Source organism: Scomber scombrus, chromosome 16, assembly GCF_963691925.1.
Source record: "Scomber scombrus chromosome 16, fScoSco1.1, whole genome shotgun sequence".
NCBI lineage: Eukaryota > Metazoa > Chordata > Actinopteri > Scombriformes > Scombridae > Scomber > Scomber scombrus.
The window spans coordinates 16,135,913-16,154,713 of NC_084985.1; the positions used below are offsets into that span (position 1 = coordinate 16,135,913).

At 41.2% G+C, this 18,801-nt stretch overlaps 2 protein-coding genes across 2 annotated transcripts; one reads left to right on the forward strand and one right to left on the reverse strand.

Annotated features, from left to right (window-relative positions):
• Positions 1-1,483: 1,483 nt before the first annotated feature.
• Positions 1,484-12,992, reverse strand: fkbp9 (FKBP prolyl isomerase 9). The gene is made up of 10 exons (XM_062436322.1): positions 12,709-12,992; positions 11,802-11,947; positions 8,888-9,077; positions 8,520-8,665; positions 7,652-7,841; positions 6,448-6,593; positions 6,168-6,357; positions 4,308-4,453; positions 3,756-3,919; positions 1,484-3,640 (listed from the first exon to the last, which is right to left on the reverse strand). Exons 1-10 carry the CDS (start codon positions 12,909-12,911, stop codon positions 3,461-3,463), a joined length of 1,701 nt encoding a protein of 566 aa, XP_062292306.1. The 5' UTR covers positions 12,912-12,992; the 3' UTR covers positions 1,484-3,460.
• A 1,002-nt stretch (positions 12,993-13,994) lies between these two features.
• Positions 13,995-18,152, forward strand: crtap (cartilage associated protein). Its single transcript, XM_062436446.1, has 7 exons — positions 13,995-14,524; positions 15,591-15,740; positions 16,279-16,450; positions 16,656-16,784; positions 16,906-17,051; positions 17,165-17,248; positions 17,776-18,152. Exons 1-7 carry the CDS (start codon positions 14,063-14,065, stop codon positions 17,845-17,847), a joined length of 1,215 nt encoding a protein of 404 aa, XP_062292430.1. The 5' UTR covers positions 13,995-14,062; the 3' UTR covers positions 17,848-18,152.
• The last annotated feature ends 649 nt before the right edge of the window (positions 18,153-18,801 follow it).

Here is an 18,801-nt window from a genome sequence, read left to right on the forward strand (position 1 = left end):
AGGATTGATAAGGAAAGGCCATTCAAAAATTGGGGGAGCTTCACAAGGAGTGGATTGAGGCTGGACTCAGTGCCACCACATATAGACGTATCCAGGACATGGGCCACAACTGTCGCACTGTCCTGTCAAGCCACTCCTGAACCAGAGACAACGTCAGAAGCGTCTTACCTGGGCTAAGGATAAAAATAACTGGTCTGTTGCCCAGTGGTACAAAGTCCTCTTTTCAGATGAAAGTCAATTTTACATTTCATTTGGAAATCAAGGTCCCAGAGTCTGGAGGAAAAGAGGAGAGGCACAGAATCTAAGTTGTTTTAAGTCCAGTGTGAAGTGTCCACAGTCAGTGATGATTTGGGGAGCCATGTCATCTGCTGGTGTTGGTCCACTGTGTTTTATCAAGTCCAGAGTCAACGCAGCCGTCTACCAGGACATTTTAGAGCACTTCATGGTTCCTTCTGCTGACAAGCTTTAAAGGGATGCTGATTTCATTTTCCAGCAGGTTTTGGCACCTGCCCACACTGCCAAAAGTACTAATACCTGGTTTAATGAACATGGAATTACTATGCTTGATTGGCCAGCAAAATCGTCTGACCTGAACCCCATAGAAAATCTATGGGGTATTGTCTAGAGGAAGATGACACAAGCTGAAGGCCACTATCGAAGCAACTTGGGCTTCCATAACACCTCAGCAGTGCCACAGGCTGATAGCCTCCATGCCACGCGCATTGATGCAATATTCAAGCGAAAGGAGCACCAACCAAGTACTGAATGCATATACATGAACATACTTTTCAGAAGAAAAAAAAATCCTTGTTTTTTATTGGTCTTATGTAATATTCTAATTTTTTGAGATACTGAATTTGGGGTTTTCATTAGCTGTAAGCCATAATCATCAAGATTTAAACAAAGAAAGGCTTGAAATATTTCACTTTGTGTGTAATGAATCCATATAGTATATGAGTTTTAATTTTTAAATTGAATTACGGAAATAAATGAACTTTTCCACGATATTCAAATTTATTGAGATGCACCTGTATATAGTGTTGTAAGAATTGGAGAGAGGGAGAGATTCAGATTGGGACCGTGTCAGCGGTGGTTTCCTTCTTCATCAACACATCAAGAATCTACCTATTAAATTACATTTCATAAACATTCTTCACTCTTAACCACATATCATAATCTTGAGTGTAGTCATCATAAACATAATCATTAAATGCAATTCTCATTGTCGGTATCTTATATTCACCTACATTTTATACCACAACTATCGATTTACATTTGTAAAAACTCCTCTTTAATTTGATGTATATGATATGTCATTGTGAATTATGTTGTTCTCCTAAATAAATAAACGAAAAAATTAAATTGTCCTGTTTTGTGTTAAGTTGATGCAACAAAACTAGAGTTAAATAATCTGAAGTAGACAAGAGTTTTAGGCAAATAGGCAAATAATAAGGACAAATGAAGAGACACAATATAATTTTCTTTTAGGTCAGGTCATTTTATCAAATTAAACTTTGAGCCCACACACATTTACACACATGCACGCACACGCACATGCACACACGCACACACACGAGCACAAAGTCCTTGATTGCAATCGGGTGAAACAGGCCATGGAACTACATTTTAGGATTTTTTTGACAGTAGAAAACACAGAAGGCATCTTGACATTTGAAAGTACAACAGTGGAAGGTTTTAGCTGTAAACCGTGTAAATAAAATGTTACCCTAACTTAAAACTCTCACTTAAAATAATCACCTATTTGCATCAATAAATGAGTGGTAACCTTCAGAGACAATTTCAATTTCGATCATCACAATATATTACAGTGAGTGATGATAGAGCCATTGCTCCTGGAAGACCCAGCAGAGAGAAATGAAAATGGTAACAACAGTGAAAGTCAGGAAGGATGCAGGAGTGTTGAATGTAGAGATTGTGGAGTGAGGCCATGGTTTGTTCTTTCACACGGGAGTGCTTTTATACCCTTCAAAAATATGTAATGAAAAACAAGACAAACAACTTGATGAGAGACGAGGTAAAAAAGAAAAGTCATTCACTATCATCGTTGACCTGAAATACGGTGATATTTAGCTCTCAAAATAATCTTTGCATACAAAAATCATCCATCTTTCTTCTCAGATTCATTTGGTTCTTTAAAGGATAAGGATGGTGATTTTCTATATTTTTCTTATTGTCAACAAATGAGTGAACTGATCTACTAACAAGTATTGTGCGTGTATTGAAAGCCTGATGTTATATTGATATTGTATTCCTCTGTGCCATAGACCTCCATTGTCGTCCAAAAACTAATAATGACACATTAATGACCCACACTGTTGCACTGGGTGATATGTTCCTTTATCCCAAAGAGGGTGATTACTGTAATTTAATTAGAAACGGCTTCAAAGACTAATAACAGCGATTAGTCTGCAGAGAGTAGTTCTGTGTGCAGCAGACACCACTGAGTATGCACATCAATATGGTTCAGTTCACAGAAATTTGCTAGCTTGTTGTACTACATATCACAACCTCTTGACTGTATACTGAAGTTCTTTTAGAAATGTATAATGTAACACTGTGAAGCAATGGCGTCTGCTGTACACAGAGCTACTCTCTGGAGAATGAAAACCTGATTGCTATTATTACTATTTGGAGCTGTTTCTAAATAAGCTACTGTTGCTGTACTCTCTGAGGTAAAGAAACATGTCATCTAGCAGTGTTTTTAATAGGTTTTGGACAACAGCGGAGGTCTATGGCATAGAGGAATACAATAAATCAGGCTTTGGCTACACACATAATACTTGTTAGTAGATCCGTTCATTGCGAGAATTTTTGACTTTAGAAAAATATAGAAAATCATCAGCCTCGTCCTTTAAAAGGTGCAGTGGGTAGAATTTAGTGGCATCTAGCGGAACGGACTTGGCAGAAATATGTTTAAATTAATGTTTAATCACCTGAAAATAAGAATTGTGTTTCCGTAACATTAGAATGAGCCCTTTATATTTACATAGAAAGTGGGTCCCCTTCCACAGAGCCCACCATGCTTCACTTGCCACAGCCCAGAGCAGACAAACCAAACACTGGCTCTAGAAAGGGAGTTTCATGTTTATTGTGAGTTTTTTGCCACAGTAGGTTCTCCTACAGGCTTGGAAGGGGGGGGTGGGGGGGGGGGGGGGGGGGTGGGGGGGGGGGGGGGGGGTATTCGCTTGGCTATAATCTGCAACCTCACATCTAGATGCCACTAAATCCAGCACCTTGATACTTTAAGGATAAGATGTCCTTAGGCCATCATCTCTCTTGGCACATTTCCAACTCCATACTTGCTATTTTACAATCACAAACCCATCCTCTTCTACTCTATCACCCACATAGAGTATGTATCCCTGTAACCCCCCTCCCATTTCGCTGACTGTCTGACCCTTCACCCTACACCCTGATCTGAGTTTTATTTTTAGTCCCGTCATAGCTCGTCATGGGAGGCTGATTCATCTGCTTTAAGTTTAAACTCGCTCTCTGTAATCTTCCCATCTCCATCACGGTCCTGGTTGGAGAACATGTTGTCAATGATGCGATAGGGATCGAAGCCAGGAGCCAGGCGACCTTTACCCTCGTTCACCTGCCGTATGATGTAGTCAGTGAACTATAGAGACAAAGAAAGAAAAGGAAAAGGGTAAATTAAGGATGCACGGACAGAAGCAAAAAGGGGAAATGTCTCAGATGTATGTTCAAATAAAAACACTGGACATTGGACATACCTCAGAGGGCTCCACCTGCTTGTTGTCGTCAGCGTCCATCTCAGTGAAGAGGTCAGGTGACACATCATCGTTCCAGATGAACATGTAGCCCTCAGGAAGTCCTTCCTCTATTTCCACCAGCTCAATGTCGAAAATAAGCACAGCACTCCCTGGAACTTCGTCAGCTACACAAAGTCAGTGGAATAGTTCAATGTACTGAGAATCACTTCATTGTTAAGGGTAAAATGAGAAGATCAGTATATCTCTCGTGTCTGTACAATAAATATGAAGCTGAAGCTAGCAGCCAGTTAGCTCAGCTAACTAGACCTGAACAGCTGAGATGCATTCGTCTCACAATGAAGTTGTTCTTTACACTACAGGTGTTGCTGGAGTTTTCATTTTTGATTCTCTTCTTAAGGCACAGCATGTTTCCTCTTAACGTGGAAGTATGTCTTGTTTACTCCACTCTGTGTGTGTGTGTGTGTGTGTGTGTGTGTGTGTGTGTGTGTGTGTGTGTGTGTGTGTGTGTGTGTGTGTGTGTGTGTGTGTGTGTGTGTGTGTGTGTGTACTTACTGACTCCTCTCTCTCCATAGCCCAGGTGAGGAGGTATAACAATGTGTCTCTTTTCTCCCACACACATGTCCATCAGTCCATCCTCCATCCCTGGGACTACCTGGTTGGCTCCCAGGACGATGTTGTACGTCTTTCCATAATTATACCTGAAATAAATGGAGTGGAAGTGAAACAAATATACATGAATATATTGCCTATATTTTTCTTATCGGATCATAATTTCTGATAATATTTTCTTACCCCCCTCAGTTTGAAAGCATTAAGTGTGTTGTGTAATATGATGTACCCAAGATGACAGTGGAAAAGTACTGAAGACAGTTGATTGCCCCCCCCCCCCCCCCCCCCCCCCCTTGTGCACACCACTGTACAGGATGTCTTGTGTTCTGTAGTTTCAGAAATAGGGACTATCTCACTACACCGGACGTTGCTTAAGGGGGTCACATGAAGTCACATATGATTATGAAGGTGGAAGATGGAGTCAGATCAACAGCCAATCAGGAGAGACAACACCTCACACATTGCATAAACATTCTGTATTGTATATAAGACTGGGTCAGGGAAAAGCATAGTCAGTCAGACTTCATGAACTGACACACTCTGTTGTTCGTCAGGGATAGGAAGATCTCGACCCAGAGCTCTGTACGCTTTATTCATTTACTGCTAAATAAAATGGCATATTGAGACCGAATATCTTCTCCTATTGCTTTATTAAACGAACGCGAGGACATAGTGTAAGATTAGCTAATGAAGAGAGCTCAAGTCCAACAGGCCGTAGCTAGGTTGAATCCAGAAACTACAATAGTTTTGGGAGTGAAACTGGTCAGCTGAAGTCTATCAAAGCATTCTTTCATAATTATTACATTGAACATTAAACCTAACTGGTCAAGGCTGATGGCCGCCCACCCAGAGCCTGCTTCTGCTCAAGGTTTCTTCCCATTAAAAGGTTTTTCCTTGCCGCTGTTGCCAAGTGCTTGCTCATGGGGGAATGTTGGGTCTTATTTGACGAAAATACAGCACATTTCTTACACCACTAGTGAGGGTCCTAAAACTTTATTTAGGTCACAGCCGCATAGCTTGAGGTATTTAAACAGCTGATTTTGTTCACACTCATCTTTCCGTTCATGTCCATTCTTAACTTGGCTTAGTGTCATATAAGGTGGGTGGTGTGTACTAAAGGTATCCAAGCAATTGTGTTGTGTTGTGTTGTGTTGTGTTGTGTGTGTGTGTGTGTGTGTGTGTGTGTGTGTGTGTGTGTGTGTGTGTGTGTGTGTGTGTGTGTGTGTGTGTGTGTGTGTGTGTGTATAAAAGCAGACTGCAGTGAGTATGCCGTACGCTCTCACGTTCATTTACAAGTGCCTGAATAAACTAGAAGTACCACTCTCTTGTTGTCAGTCCTCTGTTTTCCAGAAATTCCCACAACAGGTCTCTCTATATTAAAGAGTACGATCTAGACCTGCTCTGTGTGACATGTGCCCTGAGATAACTTCTGTCTGGCTGACTTGACATTTTGTGTATTTTAATATTTTTTTATTTATATAAGAATGTTATGAGTATGCCATGTTGAAGGTTGTCCTGTCTGTCCTGCTTGCACTATGAGCTCATCAACCACAGCATTTCTTGTGGAAATGGAAATTACAGTAATCCACACAACCTTTGCACATAGAACTTCCTCTTAGAATGTATAAATCCTTTTACCTCATCCTTTGCACAATATCTGCAGATTTGTACTGAACTGTGATGTTTAAGAAAGTGCTTATGTTGTTTTTAGGCCACTGTGGAAAAAGGAGTACATGAGAGTACACAATGAAAAATCTGACTCACTTAAAGTGCAGATGATCCTAACAGGCCAATGTTACTCACGTTGAGTCAATGGATGTGTCGTCCATCAAAGAGGCATTGTAGTGATATTTGACAAAGTCTCCCTTCTTTGTTTGCTTAATACACTCATCTGGCATGTAAGTGACTGTGATCTCAGTGTTATCTTCCGGGTTGTGGAAGTCGATGATGTCAACGTCAAACACCAGAACAGCTGAACCTGGGATCTTAGTGCCTGAGAGAAAGAAGGCAGTGAGATCTGATATTACAAACTGCAAACTGTTTCTGATACATATAACTGGATATTAAAGCTTTACACACACACCTGTGCCCTCCTCTCCATAGCCGAGATGTGGGGGGATGGTGATGGTGCGTCTCTCTCCAATGCAGACTCCAATCAGACCCTCGTCCATGCCAGCGATCACATAGCCTCGGCCCACATAGGTGTCATAGGTACGATTACGAGAGTAGCTGTGGAGCAGAAAATATTAAGAAAAATATTATTATCATACCATCAATATATTATTATCAAAACAGTCACAGACAAACCAAGAACTGAATATTAAGATAGCCTTTTGATGACAGTAAACAGTCTTTAGTCAAATGCTCAGGGTACTAAGATATACAATCTTACAGAGATTACAGGATGTTAAATGCGTCAGTTATAAGGAGCAGTTTCAGAGAAATGTTACCCTCAAAACCACTGTGACTCAGCTGCACCCAGTAGTGTGTATTGGTCATGCAAACATCTGTGGTTTGTGTGTGCATGTTAGCATTAAAGAGATATATGGTGAGGTTTTATCAAGAGCATCAAATTACTGGTAGATGTAAATGTATGAAGGCATAAAAAATATGCGTCACAGGAAGTAAACAGATGTGCTTTCTGTGAAAAGATGCATCCTGTTATCTCAGAGTGCAACAAAAGAGTCCTTGACTTTTATACAGGACGTGCAAAATTATTTCTTTTTTTTAAGAAGTAACAACAAAGACAACAAGGCATGTGATGATAAAAACAAGAAGTCCAGTAAATGTTTCTCAGCTGTAAATGATCAAAGCAGGTGTTTCAAACATATTTGCAGCACTGTAAAATGACTGCAATGTGGAGTCCTCCACTTAATTAAGCATATTGTACATACTGTTGTGTATTCTTTCTATAGTTGACATGCACAAAGCAACTTGATAAGAAAATAAGACCTTTGATTACTGCATACATGCAATATTTAATACTTTTCAAGAATTTTAATACTTTATTCTGAGACTAGTATTCTTTGATGATATAGTAGGTATAACTTCAAAAAAAGAAAGGAAACTATTCAGAAGATACAAACAGAACATTTCAACAAGTGGCGTTAAGTTTCAATTCATTACTCAATGAGTCTTCAGTACGCAGAGAGAAGCTGCCACCTTGAGGCTACTTGAGGAACAACAGACAAAACTACAAAGCATTTGCTGAAAATCTACCTACTATTTCTAACCCAAAGATTTACTATTAACCTTCTGTGCAATTAAGTAAAATAACCCACACACACCTGGAATCAAAAAACGTCCCATCGAGAAGGCTGCCATTATAGTGGTAACGCACAAAGTCTCCAGCAACAGTCTTCCTAGTGCAGGACTCAGGCACCTTCTGATTGGTCACTGAGACCCCATCTCTAGGGTTGTGGAGGTCCAGGAGTACAACATCAAACACCAAAGACGCCTGACCTGGGATGTCGCTACCTGAAGAGAGGAGAAGAAGAAATGGTGGAAGATGAGAGGGAGGGCCAGGGAGTGTGGAGACGGAGACAGATAAAGAAGACGGAATGTTTGACTATAATTAAACTGACTTTGATAGACTCCCTCACTCTGGATGTGAATATATTTTGCTTCTTTACTAATGGAGGTTATCTTGAAATATGACTGGCCTGGAAAAAACATTAAACTTTTACACATAAGTTTGAAAGTCTCTCAATAGTAAATACTGCAACAACCTGTCACTTAAAGAGTCATACAAGCTTTTCACAAGCTTTAAGGTGTGCTGAGGGAGTATGAGAGGAAACATCTTCCTGATTTTATTACTATTGTGAATATGTGTAGAGCAAGAATCAAACTGGAATAAGTCACTCAAATTTAAAAAAAAAAAATGGATTCAATTAGTTTGTGAAGGTAAGAAGTTGCTGTGTTAAAGTGGGAGGTCTAACAGGTGTGAAAGAGTGATAAAACTGTAAAGATGCATTGTGTGTGTGATGTACTGCCCCTTCATGCTCCAAGTGTGCAACTACAGCACCTATGGCTTTCCACTACAATTTTCAGTGTCAAGTTATTCCCAAAGCAGTGTACGCTTTAAAGACTTGAAGTCACTGTCAGGAGTATAATTAGACTCAAAGAAACAAATAATCATAATAAAGAAGATGTTACCGTCTCCGTTCTCTCCGTATCCAAGTGATGGTGGCATAGTGATGATGCGTCTCTCTCCAACGCACATTCCCAGAAGGCCCTGATCCATACCTGCGATCAGCCAGCCAATCCCGACGTAAGTGTCATAGGTGCGCATGCGGGTGTGGCTGCAGCAAAGAGCAGAGAAGAGAAGTTACATGTATGTGTGTTTGTGTGTGTGTGTGTGTGTGTGTGTGTGTGTGCATGTGTGTGTGTGTGTGTGTGTGTGTGTGTGTGTGTGTGTGTGTGTGTGTGTGTGTGTGTGTGTGTGTGTGTGTGTGTGTGTGTGTGTGTGTGTGTGAAATGTGGGAATGTGTGTGTGAATGAGGTGATGAAAGCGTGGATCAAACCTGGAATCAAAGAGCGTCCCATCCAGCAGGGTGCCGTTGTAGTGGTAGCGGACGTAGTCAGAAACCTCCACCTTTCTGGAGCAGATCAGAGGGGTATGGTAGGTGTTGCTCTGGACGCCATCTTCGGGGTTCCATACATCAAGCAGCAGGACGTCAAAATGGAGAATGGAGTCAGGGGGGATGATGTTACCTGAAGAGAAGATGAGGTCAATCAGTTTCTATTTCAAACAGCTGTACTCAATGTAATGACTCTTTATTATTCTTCATACATCAGTGCATGTATTTGTAATGTTTGTCCTGTTTAATTACAGACTGACCAGTTAAAGATACTGGGATGTTGGCTGAACATCTGGTTAGATGCCATCGATCATTGGAGCTAAGATGTCAGGTAATATATTGAAAATTGCAATGATGAAATTTAGGTTAAGAAGAGAATCAAATGTCAGGAAATCAATTTGGTTTACTGTCTAATCGAGTGTCACTTACAGTATAAATCTCCAAATACTTACACCTCTCCTTTGTGTTCCATCCCTACTCATCTGTCTGTGTATTATTGTTTACACTTTGGCCACAAACTATCACTCTATGAGAAACCATAATGACTGCATGTCCTTTGGTATATAGGCTACAGTAGTTTTAATCATGACTCCAACAATCAAGCAAAGACCTTTCAGAAACTTTAAAGTCCTCCTTTGCAAAATTCTAAAAAGCTAGTAGTATTGTAGTATCAAGAACAACTTGTATGTTGACCCATAATAAAGTCCAGATGAAACAGCAATGTGTCTAACTTCTGTATCGTGGCATATTTCATAACATTGGGAGGAATTTGATTTGAATGTTGCAAAACAGGCACTTAATAATGAATCTTAGAATCTAAAAGTTGAAGATTGATTGATGGGTGGATGTCATGATATTATTGGTTGTAACTGGCTGGTTCAAGCCTACATAAGCACACGTCATATTCCGTTTTACAGGAAGCAAACATAATTGGATTTTGACATGTCTCTTTTGTATTTGATTGGCATATATTGTTAAATAGGGCACAATATGATTGGGGATGTGAAAAGGGTTCAAATCTTTCAACTTTAAGGCCGCAAGTTTTTCTTGATACTAAAAGTGTTGCTGGAGTTTTGACTGCTTTTTCTTCCCCATACAGCCTGCAAGTATGCGAGGAAGTTGTGCCAGAAATCCCAACCCTACCTCATAAATTTCTGGGAAATAAAACTGAGTGCTGTTGGGAAAGACACTGATTAAAACTGCTCCTCGGCCATTAGGCATTTTGAAATGTGGATGTTATATTCCAAAATTCAAATGAAAATGGTATACGTGCAAGAGCGTTAATCCATATTGAAAAAAATGTTTAAGGTTTTGCTTTATTTTTTTTAGATGCACTAACCTTTGAAGACATGGAGGGTTTTGACAGATTTGACAGTTTTACCTAAAACTTTGAACACCTGAGTGATTTTACCTGAACTTACAACAAAACCAGATGTGAAGATACTCATCAGCCTACATTAAAGGCTTAATAGCATCAGTGAAGTCGACACAAACTTGAATGCAAACTAAGAAATACTCAGATCATGAAGTTGTGTTTAGCTGACGGAAGAAGAAAAAAGACATAAAACATCTATGCTTTCCACTTGTTGGGGATAAATGTTTTTGTATTGTGTAAAATAGTTTTTAATTGTATAAAAACTGTGTAATCCACAAAGAAAGCTATTCATGTCATTAATTAATGCCAATTTTCCTGAAATACCAAAGAAGGTATGACTTTGGTCACCTCACTGGAAGCTCCTGAGCATCAATGACTTTGCAGTCTATACAGTTAAAGCTGCACTCACCGACATTTATGCAACATCTTAACCAGCTGTGTTTGCAAACATAAGCATGCTGTCCACAGTTTACTAACATCAGCTTGCATTTTTTTCTGCATATGAAATGTTATCCCTCACTGCAGCTTGGCTTCACTATCATGAATTTGCCTTGAGAGCCTTTCAAAGCTTTGCGGGTGTGAAGGAGACACGGATGAGGAGAAGAAGGTGAAACAGCGGGGACGGTGTGGGTGGCAGCCATTAATTCTTGACTACTGCTGAGGTGGCGGGCCTCTTTCCAGTTTAAATTTGTCTCCCTCTTTGTCTTTATTGTCTTTTCTCTCTCTCATGTTTCCTCTTATTCAGACTGGTTGTAGAGGACACAGCCTCAGCTTTTACCTGTCTACACATGTCCCACCTCTCTCCTCCCTCTCCCATTATCTAACTATTTAAGCACACGCACGCACATACACACACACACACACACACACACACACACACACACAAATACACACACAGACGCACGGGGCTCTACATGTAAACAGAGCCTTAACATTTTTCTTCTTATCACTACAATCATTTGCAAACACATTATTTCTGAGACAAACATAATGCTACTGTGGAGAGTTTATTTATGGTCACATACAGATCTTAGAAAAATCTTATTGTCTGAAGGCTGATGAGGGATGCTCTGACATTGGCAGCGTTAGTGTTTCTAGTAGCTGACATTTTTGATCGTGTGGCCTGCTTCCTGGTCTGTGATGTCTGTCTGATGTCATTAAAGATGGATGCTTAGGGTCAGTCAACTTCCTCTCTGCTTTGACTGACTCTGATGCAACACAGCCCAGTACTGTCATTTTTTCCCCCTCATACTTGTGCCAACGTTAAACCAAATTCTCTCATTGTTATGGCGAGCTGCGCTGCCGTGTGCTCACTCATCTGCATATTTATAATGACTCCCCAGAGGAATAAACTCCAGTCCCGTCGTCAAACGTTTGTAATGAGCATGTTATAGTCTGTCCAGACAATAACTCAGTGGCATGATGGGAGAAAAGGATGTGCTTAAGTGACAGGAAGTTTAATACACACTACAACATACGTACCATATCCCTGTTTCCCATAAGCGAGGTGTGGTGGGATTTTTACCAGTCTTCTCTCGTTGACACACATTCCCACCAGAGCTTTATCCATCCCTTGGATCAGCTGTTTCTTGCCAACAAACACGTTGTAGGTGCTGCCACGATCATAACTGGGAAACACGCACACACAAATGTACTTATGAGGACTTTAATGACTGATAGTACATCCATCCATTCAATGCCTAGTTCCAGAAACTGCTAATTTAACAAGAACCCCACTTTCATCAGGACACTCTCAAAATGCAATCTTCTTACACTGTCTCATGCATATTACAGCTGCAAAAATCAGTTCATTAATCACTTAGTTAATCGACAGAAGATTAAGGTGCAAGTATTTTGATAATCGAATGATCCTTTCTGTCATATTCAAGAAAAAGGACAAATATTATCTGGCTTCAGCTTCTCAAAAGTAGGGATAAAGTGCTTTTCTTTGTCACATGTGACAGTAAATTAAATTGTAGGTTTTGGACTGTTGACCAGACCAAACAAGCATATTGAAAACTGATGGCTCCCCAAGTGGAGTAAAGGGACCTTGAGAGAAGTGGGTTCCAGCTAAATGAATGAGGACTTAGTATCCAGTGTGAACATAATTCTACAAAGTCTCATCTTCTTGCAAATCATCCATCTCATGAGGTAGGGGTTATTTCTGTAATCCAATAGAGGGTCATTGACATTACAATGATGTATAGCCCTTGAGTTAAGCATAAATGAATCCAGATCTGCAGTCAGCCTGCTTGCTTGCGTGGCTCCCAGGGATGAACCAACGCGCACTTTTACGCATCGCGCACGCTGTTCCCACCGTGCATCCCAGTTTGTTCTGCAAATTGAGATTAAAGCGACATAATAAAGTCATCAGCTGTGTGATACTGACCTTGAGTCGAACTTCTTGCCGTCCGGAAACATGCCGTTGTAATGATACCTGACATAATCCCCATCTTTGACTGCGCGCACACACTGCTCTGGCACGAAAGTTTTCTCAATTAAGATGTCGTCTAACGGTGCCACAGGAGCGTTGGAGGCGACGTACGCCACCAGCACCGACAGATACAACACGATCCGCACGCACTGGATCATTTTCACCAACGACAAACTTCTAAAAGATGGAGATAAGTGTGGGTATGGCCTGTATGTGTGTGTATCTGTGTGCGCGCTGCCTCCCTGTTCCCCGGTACTTTGATTTCCTTTACTCCGACTTGGGTATAAGTCCTGCCCCCAGTCCCAGTATAGGAAAAATCACACGTCAAGTTAGGCAAACAACTACACGACTTCCGGTCATACTTAAAAATAAAACTTCTACTGGTCGCCTGAAAACCACATTCTGCATTGTTTTATCAAGTAAAAGTAAAACATAAAATGACGTAAGATACGTGGTCCAATGTGCGTGAAACACAAACAAATTCAAACAAAGCTTAAGTAGCCAGTGGTGCTAATATTTTGAAACTGCAATCTGTATTTCCGGTCTGAGTCTGCTTCTTTGTTGATAAACTAACGCACTTTGGGGATTGAATGGGATAGCTTGGGCACCACGTATTGCTCTTGCGCAGTGAAGCCTCTGCGATGTGTCAACGTGGTAACGTAGGGGTCTCCACACAGCTGCAGGCACATCCCCCCCTCTGGATCAGTTTAAGCATAACATCTGGCTAAATCTCAGAATTGCAGTCGAAATTTTAACTATGAGCAGGACTTATGGTGCTTGCTCTAAGGTCATACTAGGCATGGATACTGATGTGTTTGTGATGTAGGCCTTTAGAGTGGAGGGGGGTAGACCAGGCAGGAATGTCTCTACGTGGCAGTGGGAGGAGGAGGAGGGACACTTCACTCTCACCGGGGGTCTAATTAGTGATCGAGAGGGTTAAAACTTATTTTTATTTTATTTTATGGGAATAATGCTTTGATTAGGCCTTAAAATCAAACAAAGATGCAAACCCACATTGCCCCTTACCTAAAGAATACATGCATTTAGTTATGAGGTACAGTTTTGGTTTATTCTCTGTGAGATTTTGCTTGTACTGTCTATGGACAGAACAACAGCAGTGATTTATACTTCTGTGATCTAGTTGGAGGAGGTGCTCTACAAGGTGGGGGCCGCCTGTTCTTGCTTGGAGCCCGGGGGGGGGGGAAGGCTTTATCCGGATACGTGGTGGAACTTGAGGCGGTCCTACGCAGGCCGACCGTCCGGAATCATCCCAACCAGCCAGCCCCTCCACCAGTTACCAAACTTTAACATGGCACCCTCCACTTCTTCTCGACTATTCTCTGCGCTGTTGATGGCATTGTCCGTCACTGCTGTGAACTCGCAGTATGAAAAATATAGCTTCAGGAGCTTCCCCAAGCATGAGCTGATGCCTCTGGAGTCCGCGTACAAATACGCGCTGGACCAGTACACCGGGGAGAAGTGGAAGGACACCGTGGAGTACATGGAGATGTCTCTGAGGCTTTACCGGCTGCTGCGGGACAGCGAGGCCTTCTGCAACCTCAACTGCAGCTCCGTCAGGCTGGACGACGAGCAGAAGTTTGCGGAGTTCCCGGAGCTACGGGCGTTTGGTAACGTGGTGAAGAGGGCGCAGTGTCTGAAGCGCTGCAAACAAGGGCTGCCCGCTTTCAGACAGGCCATGCCCAGCCGGGACACCATAGATGAGTTTGAGAGGAGAGAGCCGTACAGATACCTGCAGTACGCTTACTTTAAAGTAAGCAAACATGTTTAATATGTGGGGTTCAAATCGATTTGAATGGAGAAGTGACAGAAAGGTGACAGCTTTACTCTTGTTTTGTTTAAATGTCGTACATCTTTGTGGGTGCCAGTGCATCCACAGTTTCTCCCAAATATCAGTGATTTTTTCCTGAAATGTGTTCTGACGTCACATACAGTAGCCTACGTGCCACGGATACGCTTTTTGGCTACAAAGGCTGCAAAAGCAGGGGGACCAATTGCTTATGTGTTTTCTTGTTATTTTATTACTATTATTATGAGGAAATTAGGTTCTGAAGAGGGGACAAAGATTAGTACAATTCTGCTGGTTGATCATCCTTCTTCCACGGTCTAGGGTTAAACTTTGGGTCACAGTCATTTAAGTCTTAAAATCACAAGTCAAAGGTTAGAATTAGTCATATTTAGAGTTGTGTGATTGAGGGATTGTTCTAATTAACTCAAACAATCAATACAGTGTGTGCACAGATGTGCACACATGAATAGAGAAACATAATGCATGCCTCCAAACAGGTGTGTGTAACACTTTGCTGGCATGGTTTGGATCCACATGCTCCTTTAGACTGACCGACGTGAATGCTATGCTACAGCATTGGCCTTGATTTCGAACCAGGTGAACACCTATGGGAGATTTAAGGCCCACAAGTCTATACTCCGATCATCAAAACACCAAATGAGTGAATAACTTTTGGAAGGATGGTTACAACAGACTGATAGAAACTATGCCAAAAAACACTGAAGTTGCTCTGGAGGTTTATGTTGCCCAAGTAGCTGATAAGACACTTAAAGTTGTGTTTTATTTTTGGAATATAACTAAAAGTTTCCTTCCATCTACACTGCAGTCATATTATAACAGTAGACATGTTAAGATGGAGCCTCTTTGCACCACATATTATCACCATCTATTGTTAGTGCTTATTTGTTTTGAGGTACTTCACAGGTCCTAAGTAGGTTCAGAAAGCACTTAACCAATTGTAATTTTTTCTATATTTATGAGGTCAAACATAAAATAGCTTTTAATGATGTGTTTGTGTTCTTTCTTGCAGTCTGACAATCTGGGCAAGGCGGTGTCTGCTGCCCACACCTTCCTGCTGAAGCACCCCAAAGATGAGATGATGCAGAGGAACATGGCATACTACAAGAGCATGCCCGGGGCCGAAGAATATCTCAAAGACCTGGAGACCAAATCCTATGAAGTATATATATACGCACACACACACACACACACACACAAACAGTCATTATGATATCTGGTCATCACAGGGAGACACACCCATATCCACCATCCCGTCATCCAGTATGGTGGGTTTGTGCTTACATGGACTCACACACAACCAATGCTTCCCAAAATGAGTTTAAGCATCCGTCAGTGGCCCGAGCAAATAAGGTGGTGTTCAGGTTCATTACGCAAATTGAAAACTCAATCAAAATTTCATTTGGAGCGCTGTTTTGATCTGAGGGTCTGAGGGTCTTCACTCTCTGCCTCACAAAATTATCACTTAAATATTTTTGCCTCTGAATAAAATCTCATCAAAGGAAGGTCTGTGCTCTAGTGTGAATGTAGAAAATGTGCAGTGCTCCTGATATAGACAGCAATAAAGATAGAAATAGTTAAATACATGATTGAATTTGACAAGAAAATCCTGTTAAACCATGTAAATTGCCCCAATATTGCAATCATACTCAAAATGACCATGAATGAATTTTACATTTTTTTGTCGTGGCTTGTTGCAGACATTGTTTGTGCGTGCCGTGAGGGCGTATAACGGGGAGAACTTCCGAACATCAGTGTCAGACATGGAGTTGGCTCTGCGGGACTTCTTCAAGGTTTATGATGAGTGTCTGGCTGCGTCTGAGGGCCCCAGGGACGTCAAAGACTTTAAAGATTTTTACCCCTCTATAGCAGGTCAGTTCATCCCCCATCATGTCAATACCTCATTCCTTTATCTATAGTCTATATAGTACATAACTGCATTTCATTTCTTTCATAGTCCCCTTGGCATCTGCCTTTTGTTTTCATTTGACCCCTTCTTCAATAAGTTGGTTTTCTTTTAACTTTTTGAAAACTCACCAGATGTCTAAAGCACAGCTTGGTTTTCTTTCCTCTCGAGATCACTACATTGAGGTCCTGGAGAGGAAAGTTACATGTGAGAGTGACCTGACACCTGTCGTTGGGGGCTTCGTCGTTGAGAAGTTTGTGGCCACCATGTACCACTACTTACAGTTCGCATACTACAAACGTGAGTATCAAATTGTTTTCATTTTGCTATTGCTGACACACAGTCAGCACACACTGAGCACTTGTATTCTTTGGAGTTCAAGCAAGTTCCCTGGATTAAGCTCTAATAGGTGTGTTTTCAGTGAATGACCTAAAAAACGCAGTGCCGTGCGCAGCCAGCTACATGCTATTTGACCCCAGCGATGAGGTCATGAAGAATAACGTTGCCTATTACAAGTTTCACAAAGGCCAGTGGGGGCTGATAGATGAGGATTTCCACCCCAGATCAGTAAGACATTTTAATGATTGCATACTTTATACCAAGACAGTTAATAATTCTACTTAATTTTACAAAATGCAAACATAAACACAGTTTCTTAATTGTCTGTTGTGCGTCTGCAGGAATCAGTGCGGTACCACAACCAGACAACCATGCAGCTACAGATGCTGGAGTTCTCCAAACAGCGCCTGGTGAGCGACGATGAGGTGAGTGCCCATGTTTACATAGTTTGTGTATTTGTACATTTCAGGGTATATTTGCTCGGGTGAAATGACGATAATATAAAGTCCACTCTTAGAAATAGACCTGTGTGGATTAAGTTGGATTAGGTTGTTTGCGGCTCTGTCCTTGTGTAATTTATGGAAAAACCCTGGATTCTTCCATCTGGTCACATGACTCCCTTGCAGTACAATGTGGGCCCTGTTTTTATCAGGATGCAATATCACAGAGTTCCATGGGATGGCAGCATGACACTTGGCATTTCTTTAAGTTATTATGATGTAGCACAAGGACTGTGACCATCAGGGCAACCCTGTATAAACCAGATTACATGCTGCATGTGGTAAATACTGTTCAGCTCTTGACTGTAATCTCTTAAGTTATGTCAGATATGAGAAATCTGAGATATAACTGTGAGTGGGAGGATTTATGCTAATTCACTTGGTGCAGATGTCTCTTTGAAATAAAACTGATGCTTATCTTCGGTTTATTCTTTTTGTGTGTGTGTCCACAGGGGGAGGTGATGGAGTTTATAGATGAGTTCCTGGATGAGGGTGACGAGCCAAAAGTGGAAAATGTGCATTAACACTGAAAAAAAAAAACTGCACCAACACTCCACAGCTCGCGTTTATTGGGTTTTGTAAGAGGCTCTGATTGGTCACTGTGTTTTGACATGCAGCTCCACATTCTGAATATTTTTCTAGATTCTTATTTTATGCACTAAATATGCAGCTCAGAGGCGTGGGCATACAGCACAGTGACTCAATGAGACAAGAATGATGGCAATAGAGATATAAATATTTTAACTCACTGTTTTATGAATTCATTCCTCCACTGTGAACTGTGTATGTTGTGAATGGACATTTTTTCAATAAAAATAACTCAACAAAGATCAGATGATGAGTAACCATTACAATACTACAGTCACTGGTTTTGGGAAATTGACTAGGTGGATATAATATAACTTCAGTCCATTGATTTTTGACTCAGACATGAATAAATAATCCTGTAGAGATGAGAGGAAGGAGTGGATGGAGAGCAGTGACGGACTGGTAATCTGGCAAACCAGGCAAATGCCAGAAGGGCCTTGAGACTCTGAGCGCCCAAAGTGTGAAGAAACAATACAGTCGATTTCTTCTGCTTTTGTACTTGCTGAAGATCTTTTAGCACGCAGGGCCTCATGTTAATGTACGAGGCAAATAGGATGGAGGCAGACGTAGAGGCAGGTGTCAGTCCAGTTTAAGTTAACAGTTGACAGGAAGGGAGTCCAAACAGGAAAACAGCATAAACCATAAAAACACTGAACCAGAGAGGTGTCAGATCAACTCTGCAGTGACTCCCTTGCCAGTCAAAAAAAGGCGCAACAGCTGCTAATTGATTTGTTTTGACACCTGCACAAAAAAACGAAATGTCCCCAAAGGTGATGCTTTACTTAGAGTCCGAAGGTTTCCAAAAACTAACAGAGTACATCTACTTTCTGTCATAAGTCAATTTCTCAAACATAGACAGAGGAAAACTTAATATTCATCCAATACCGAGC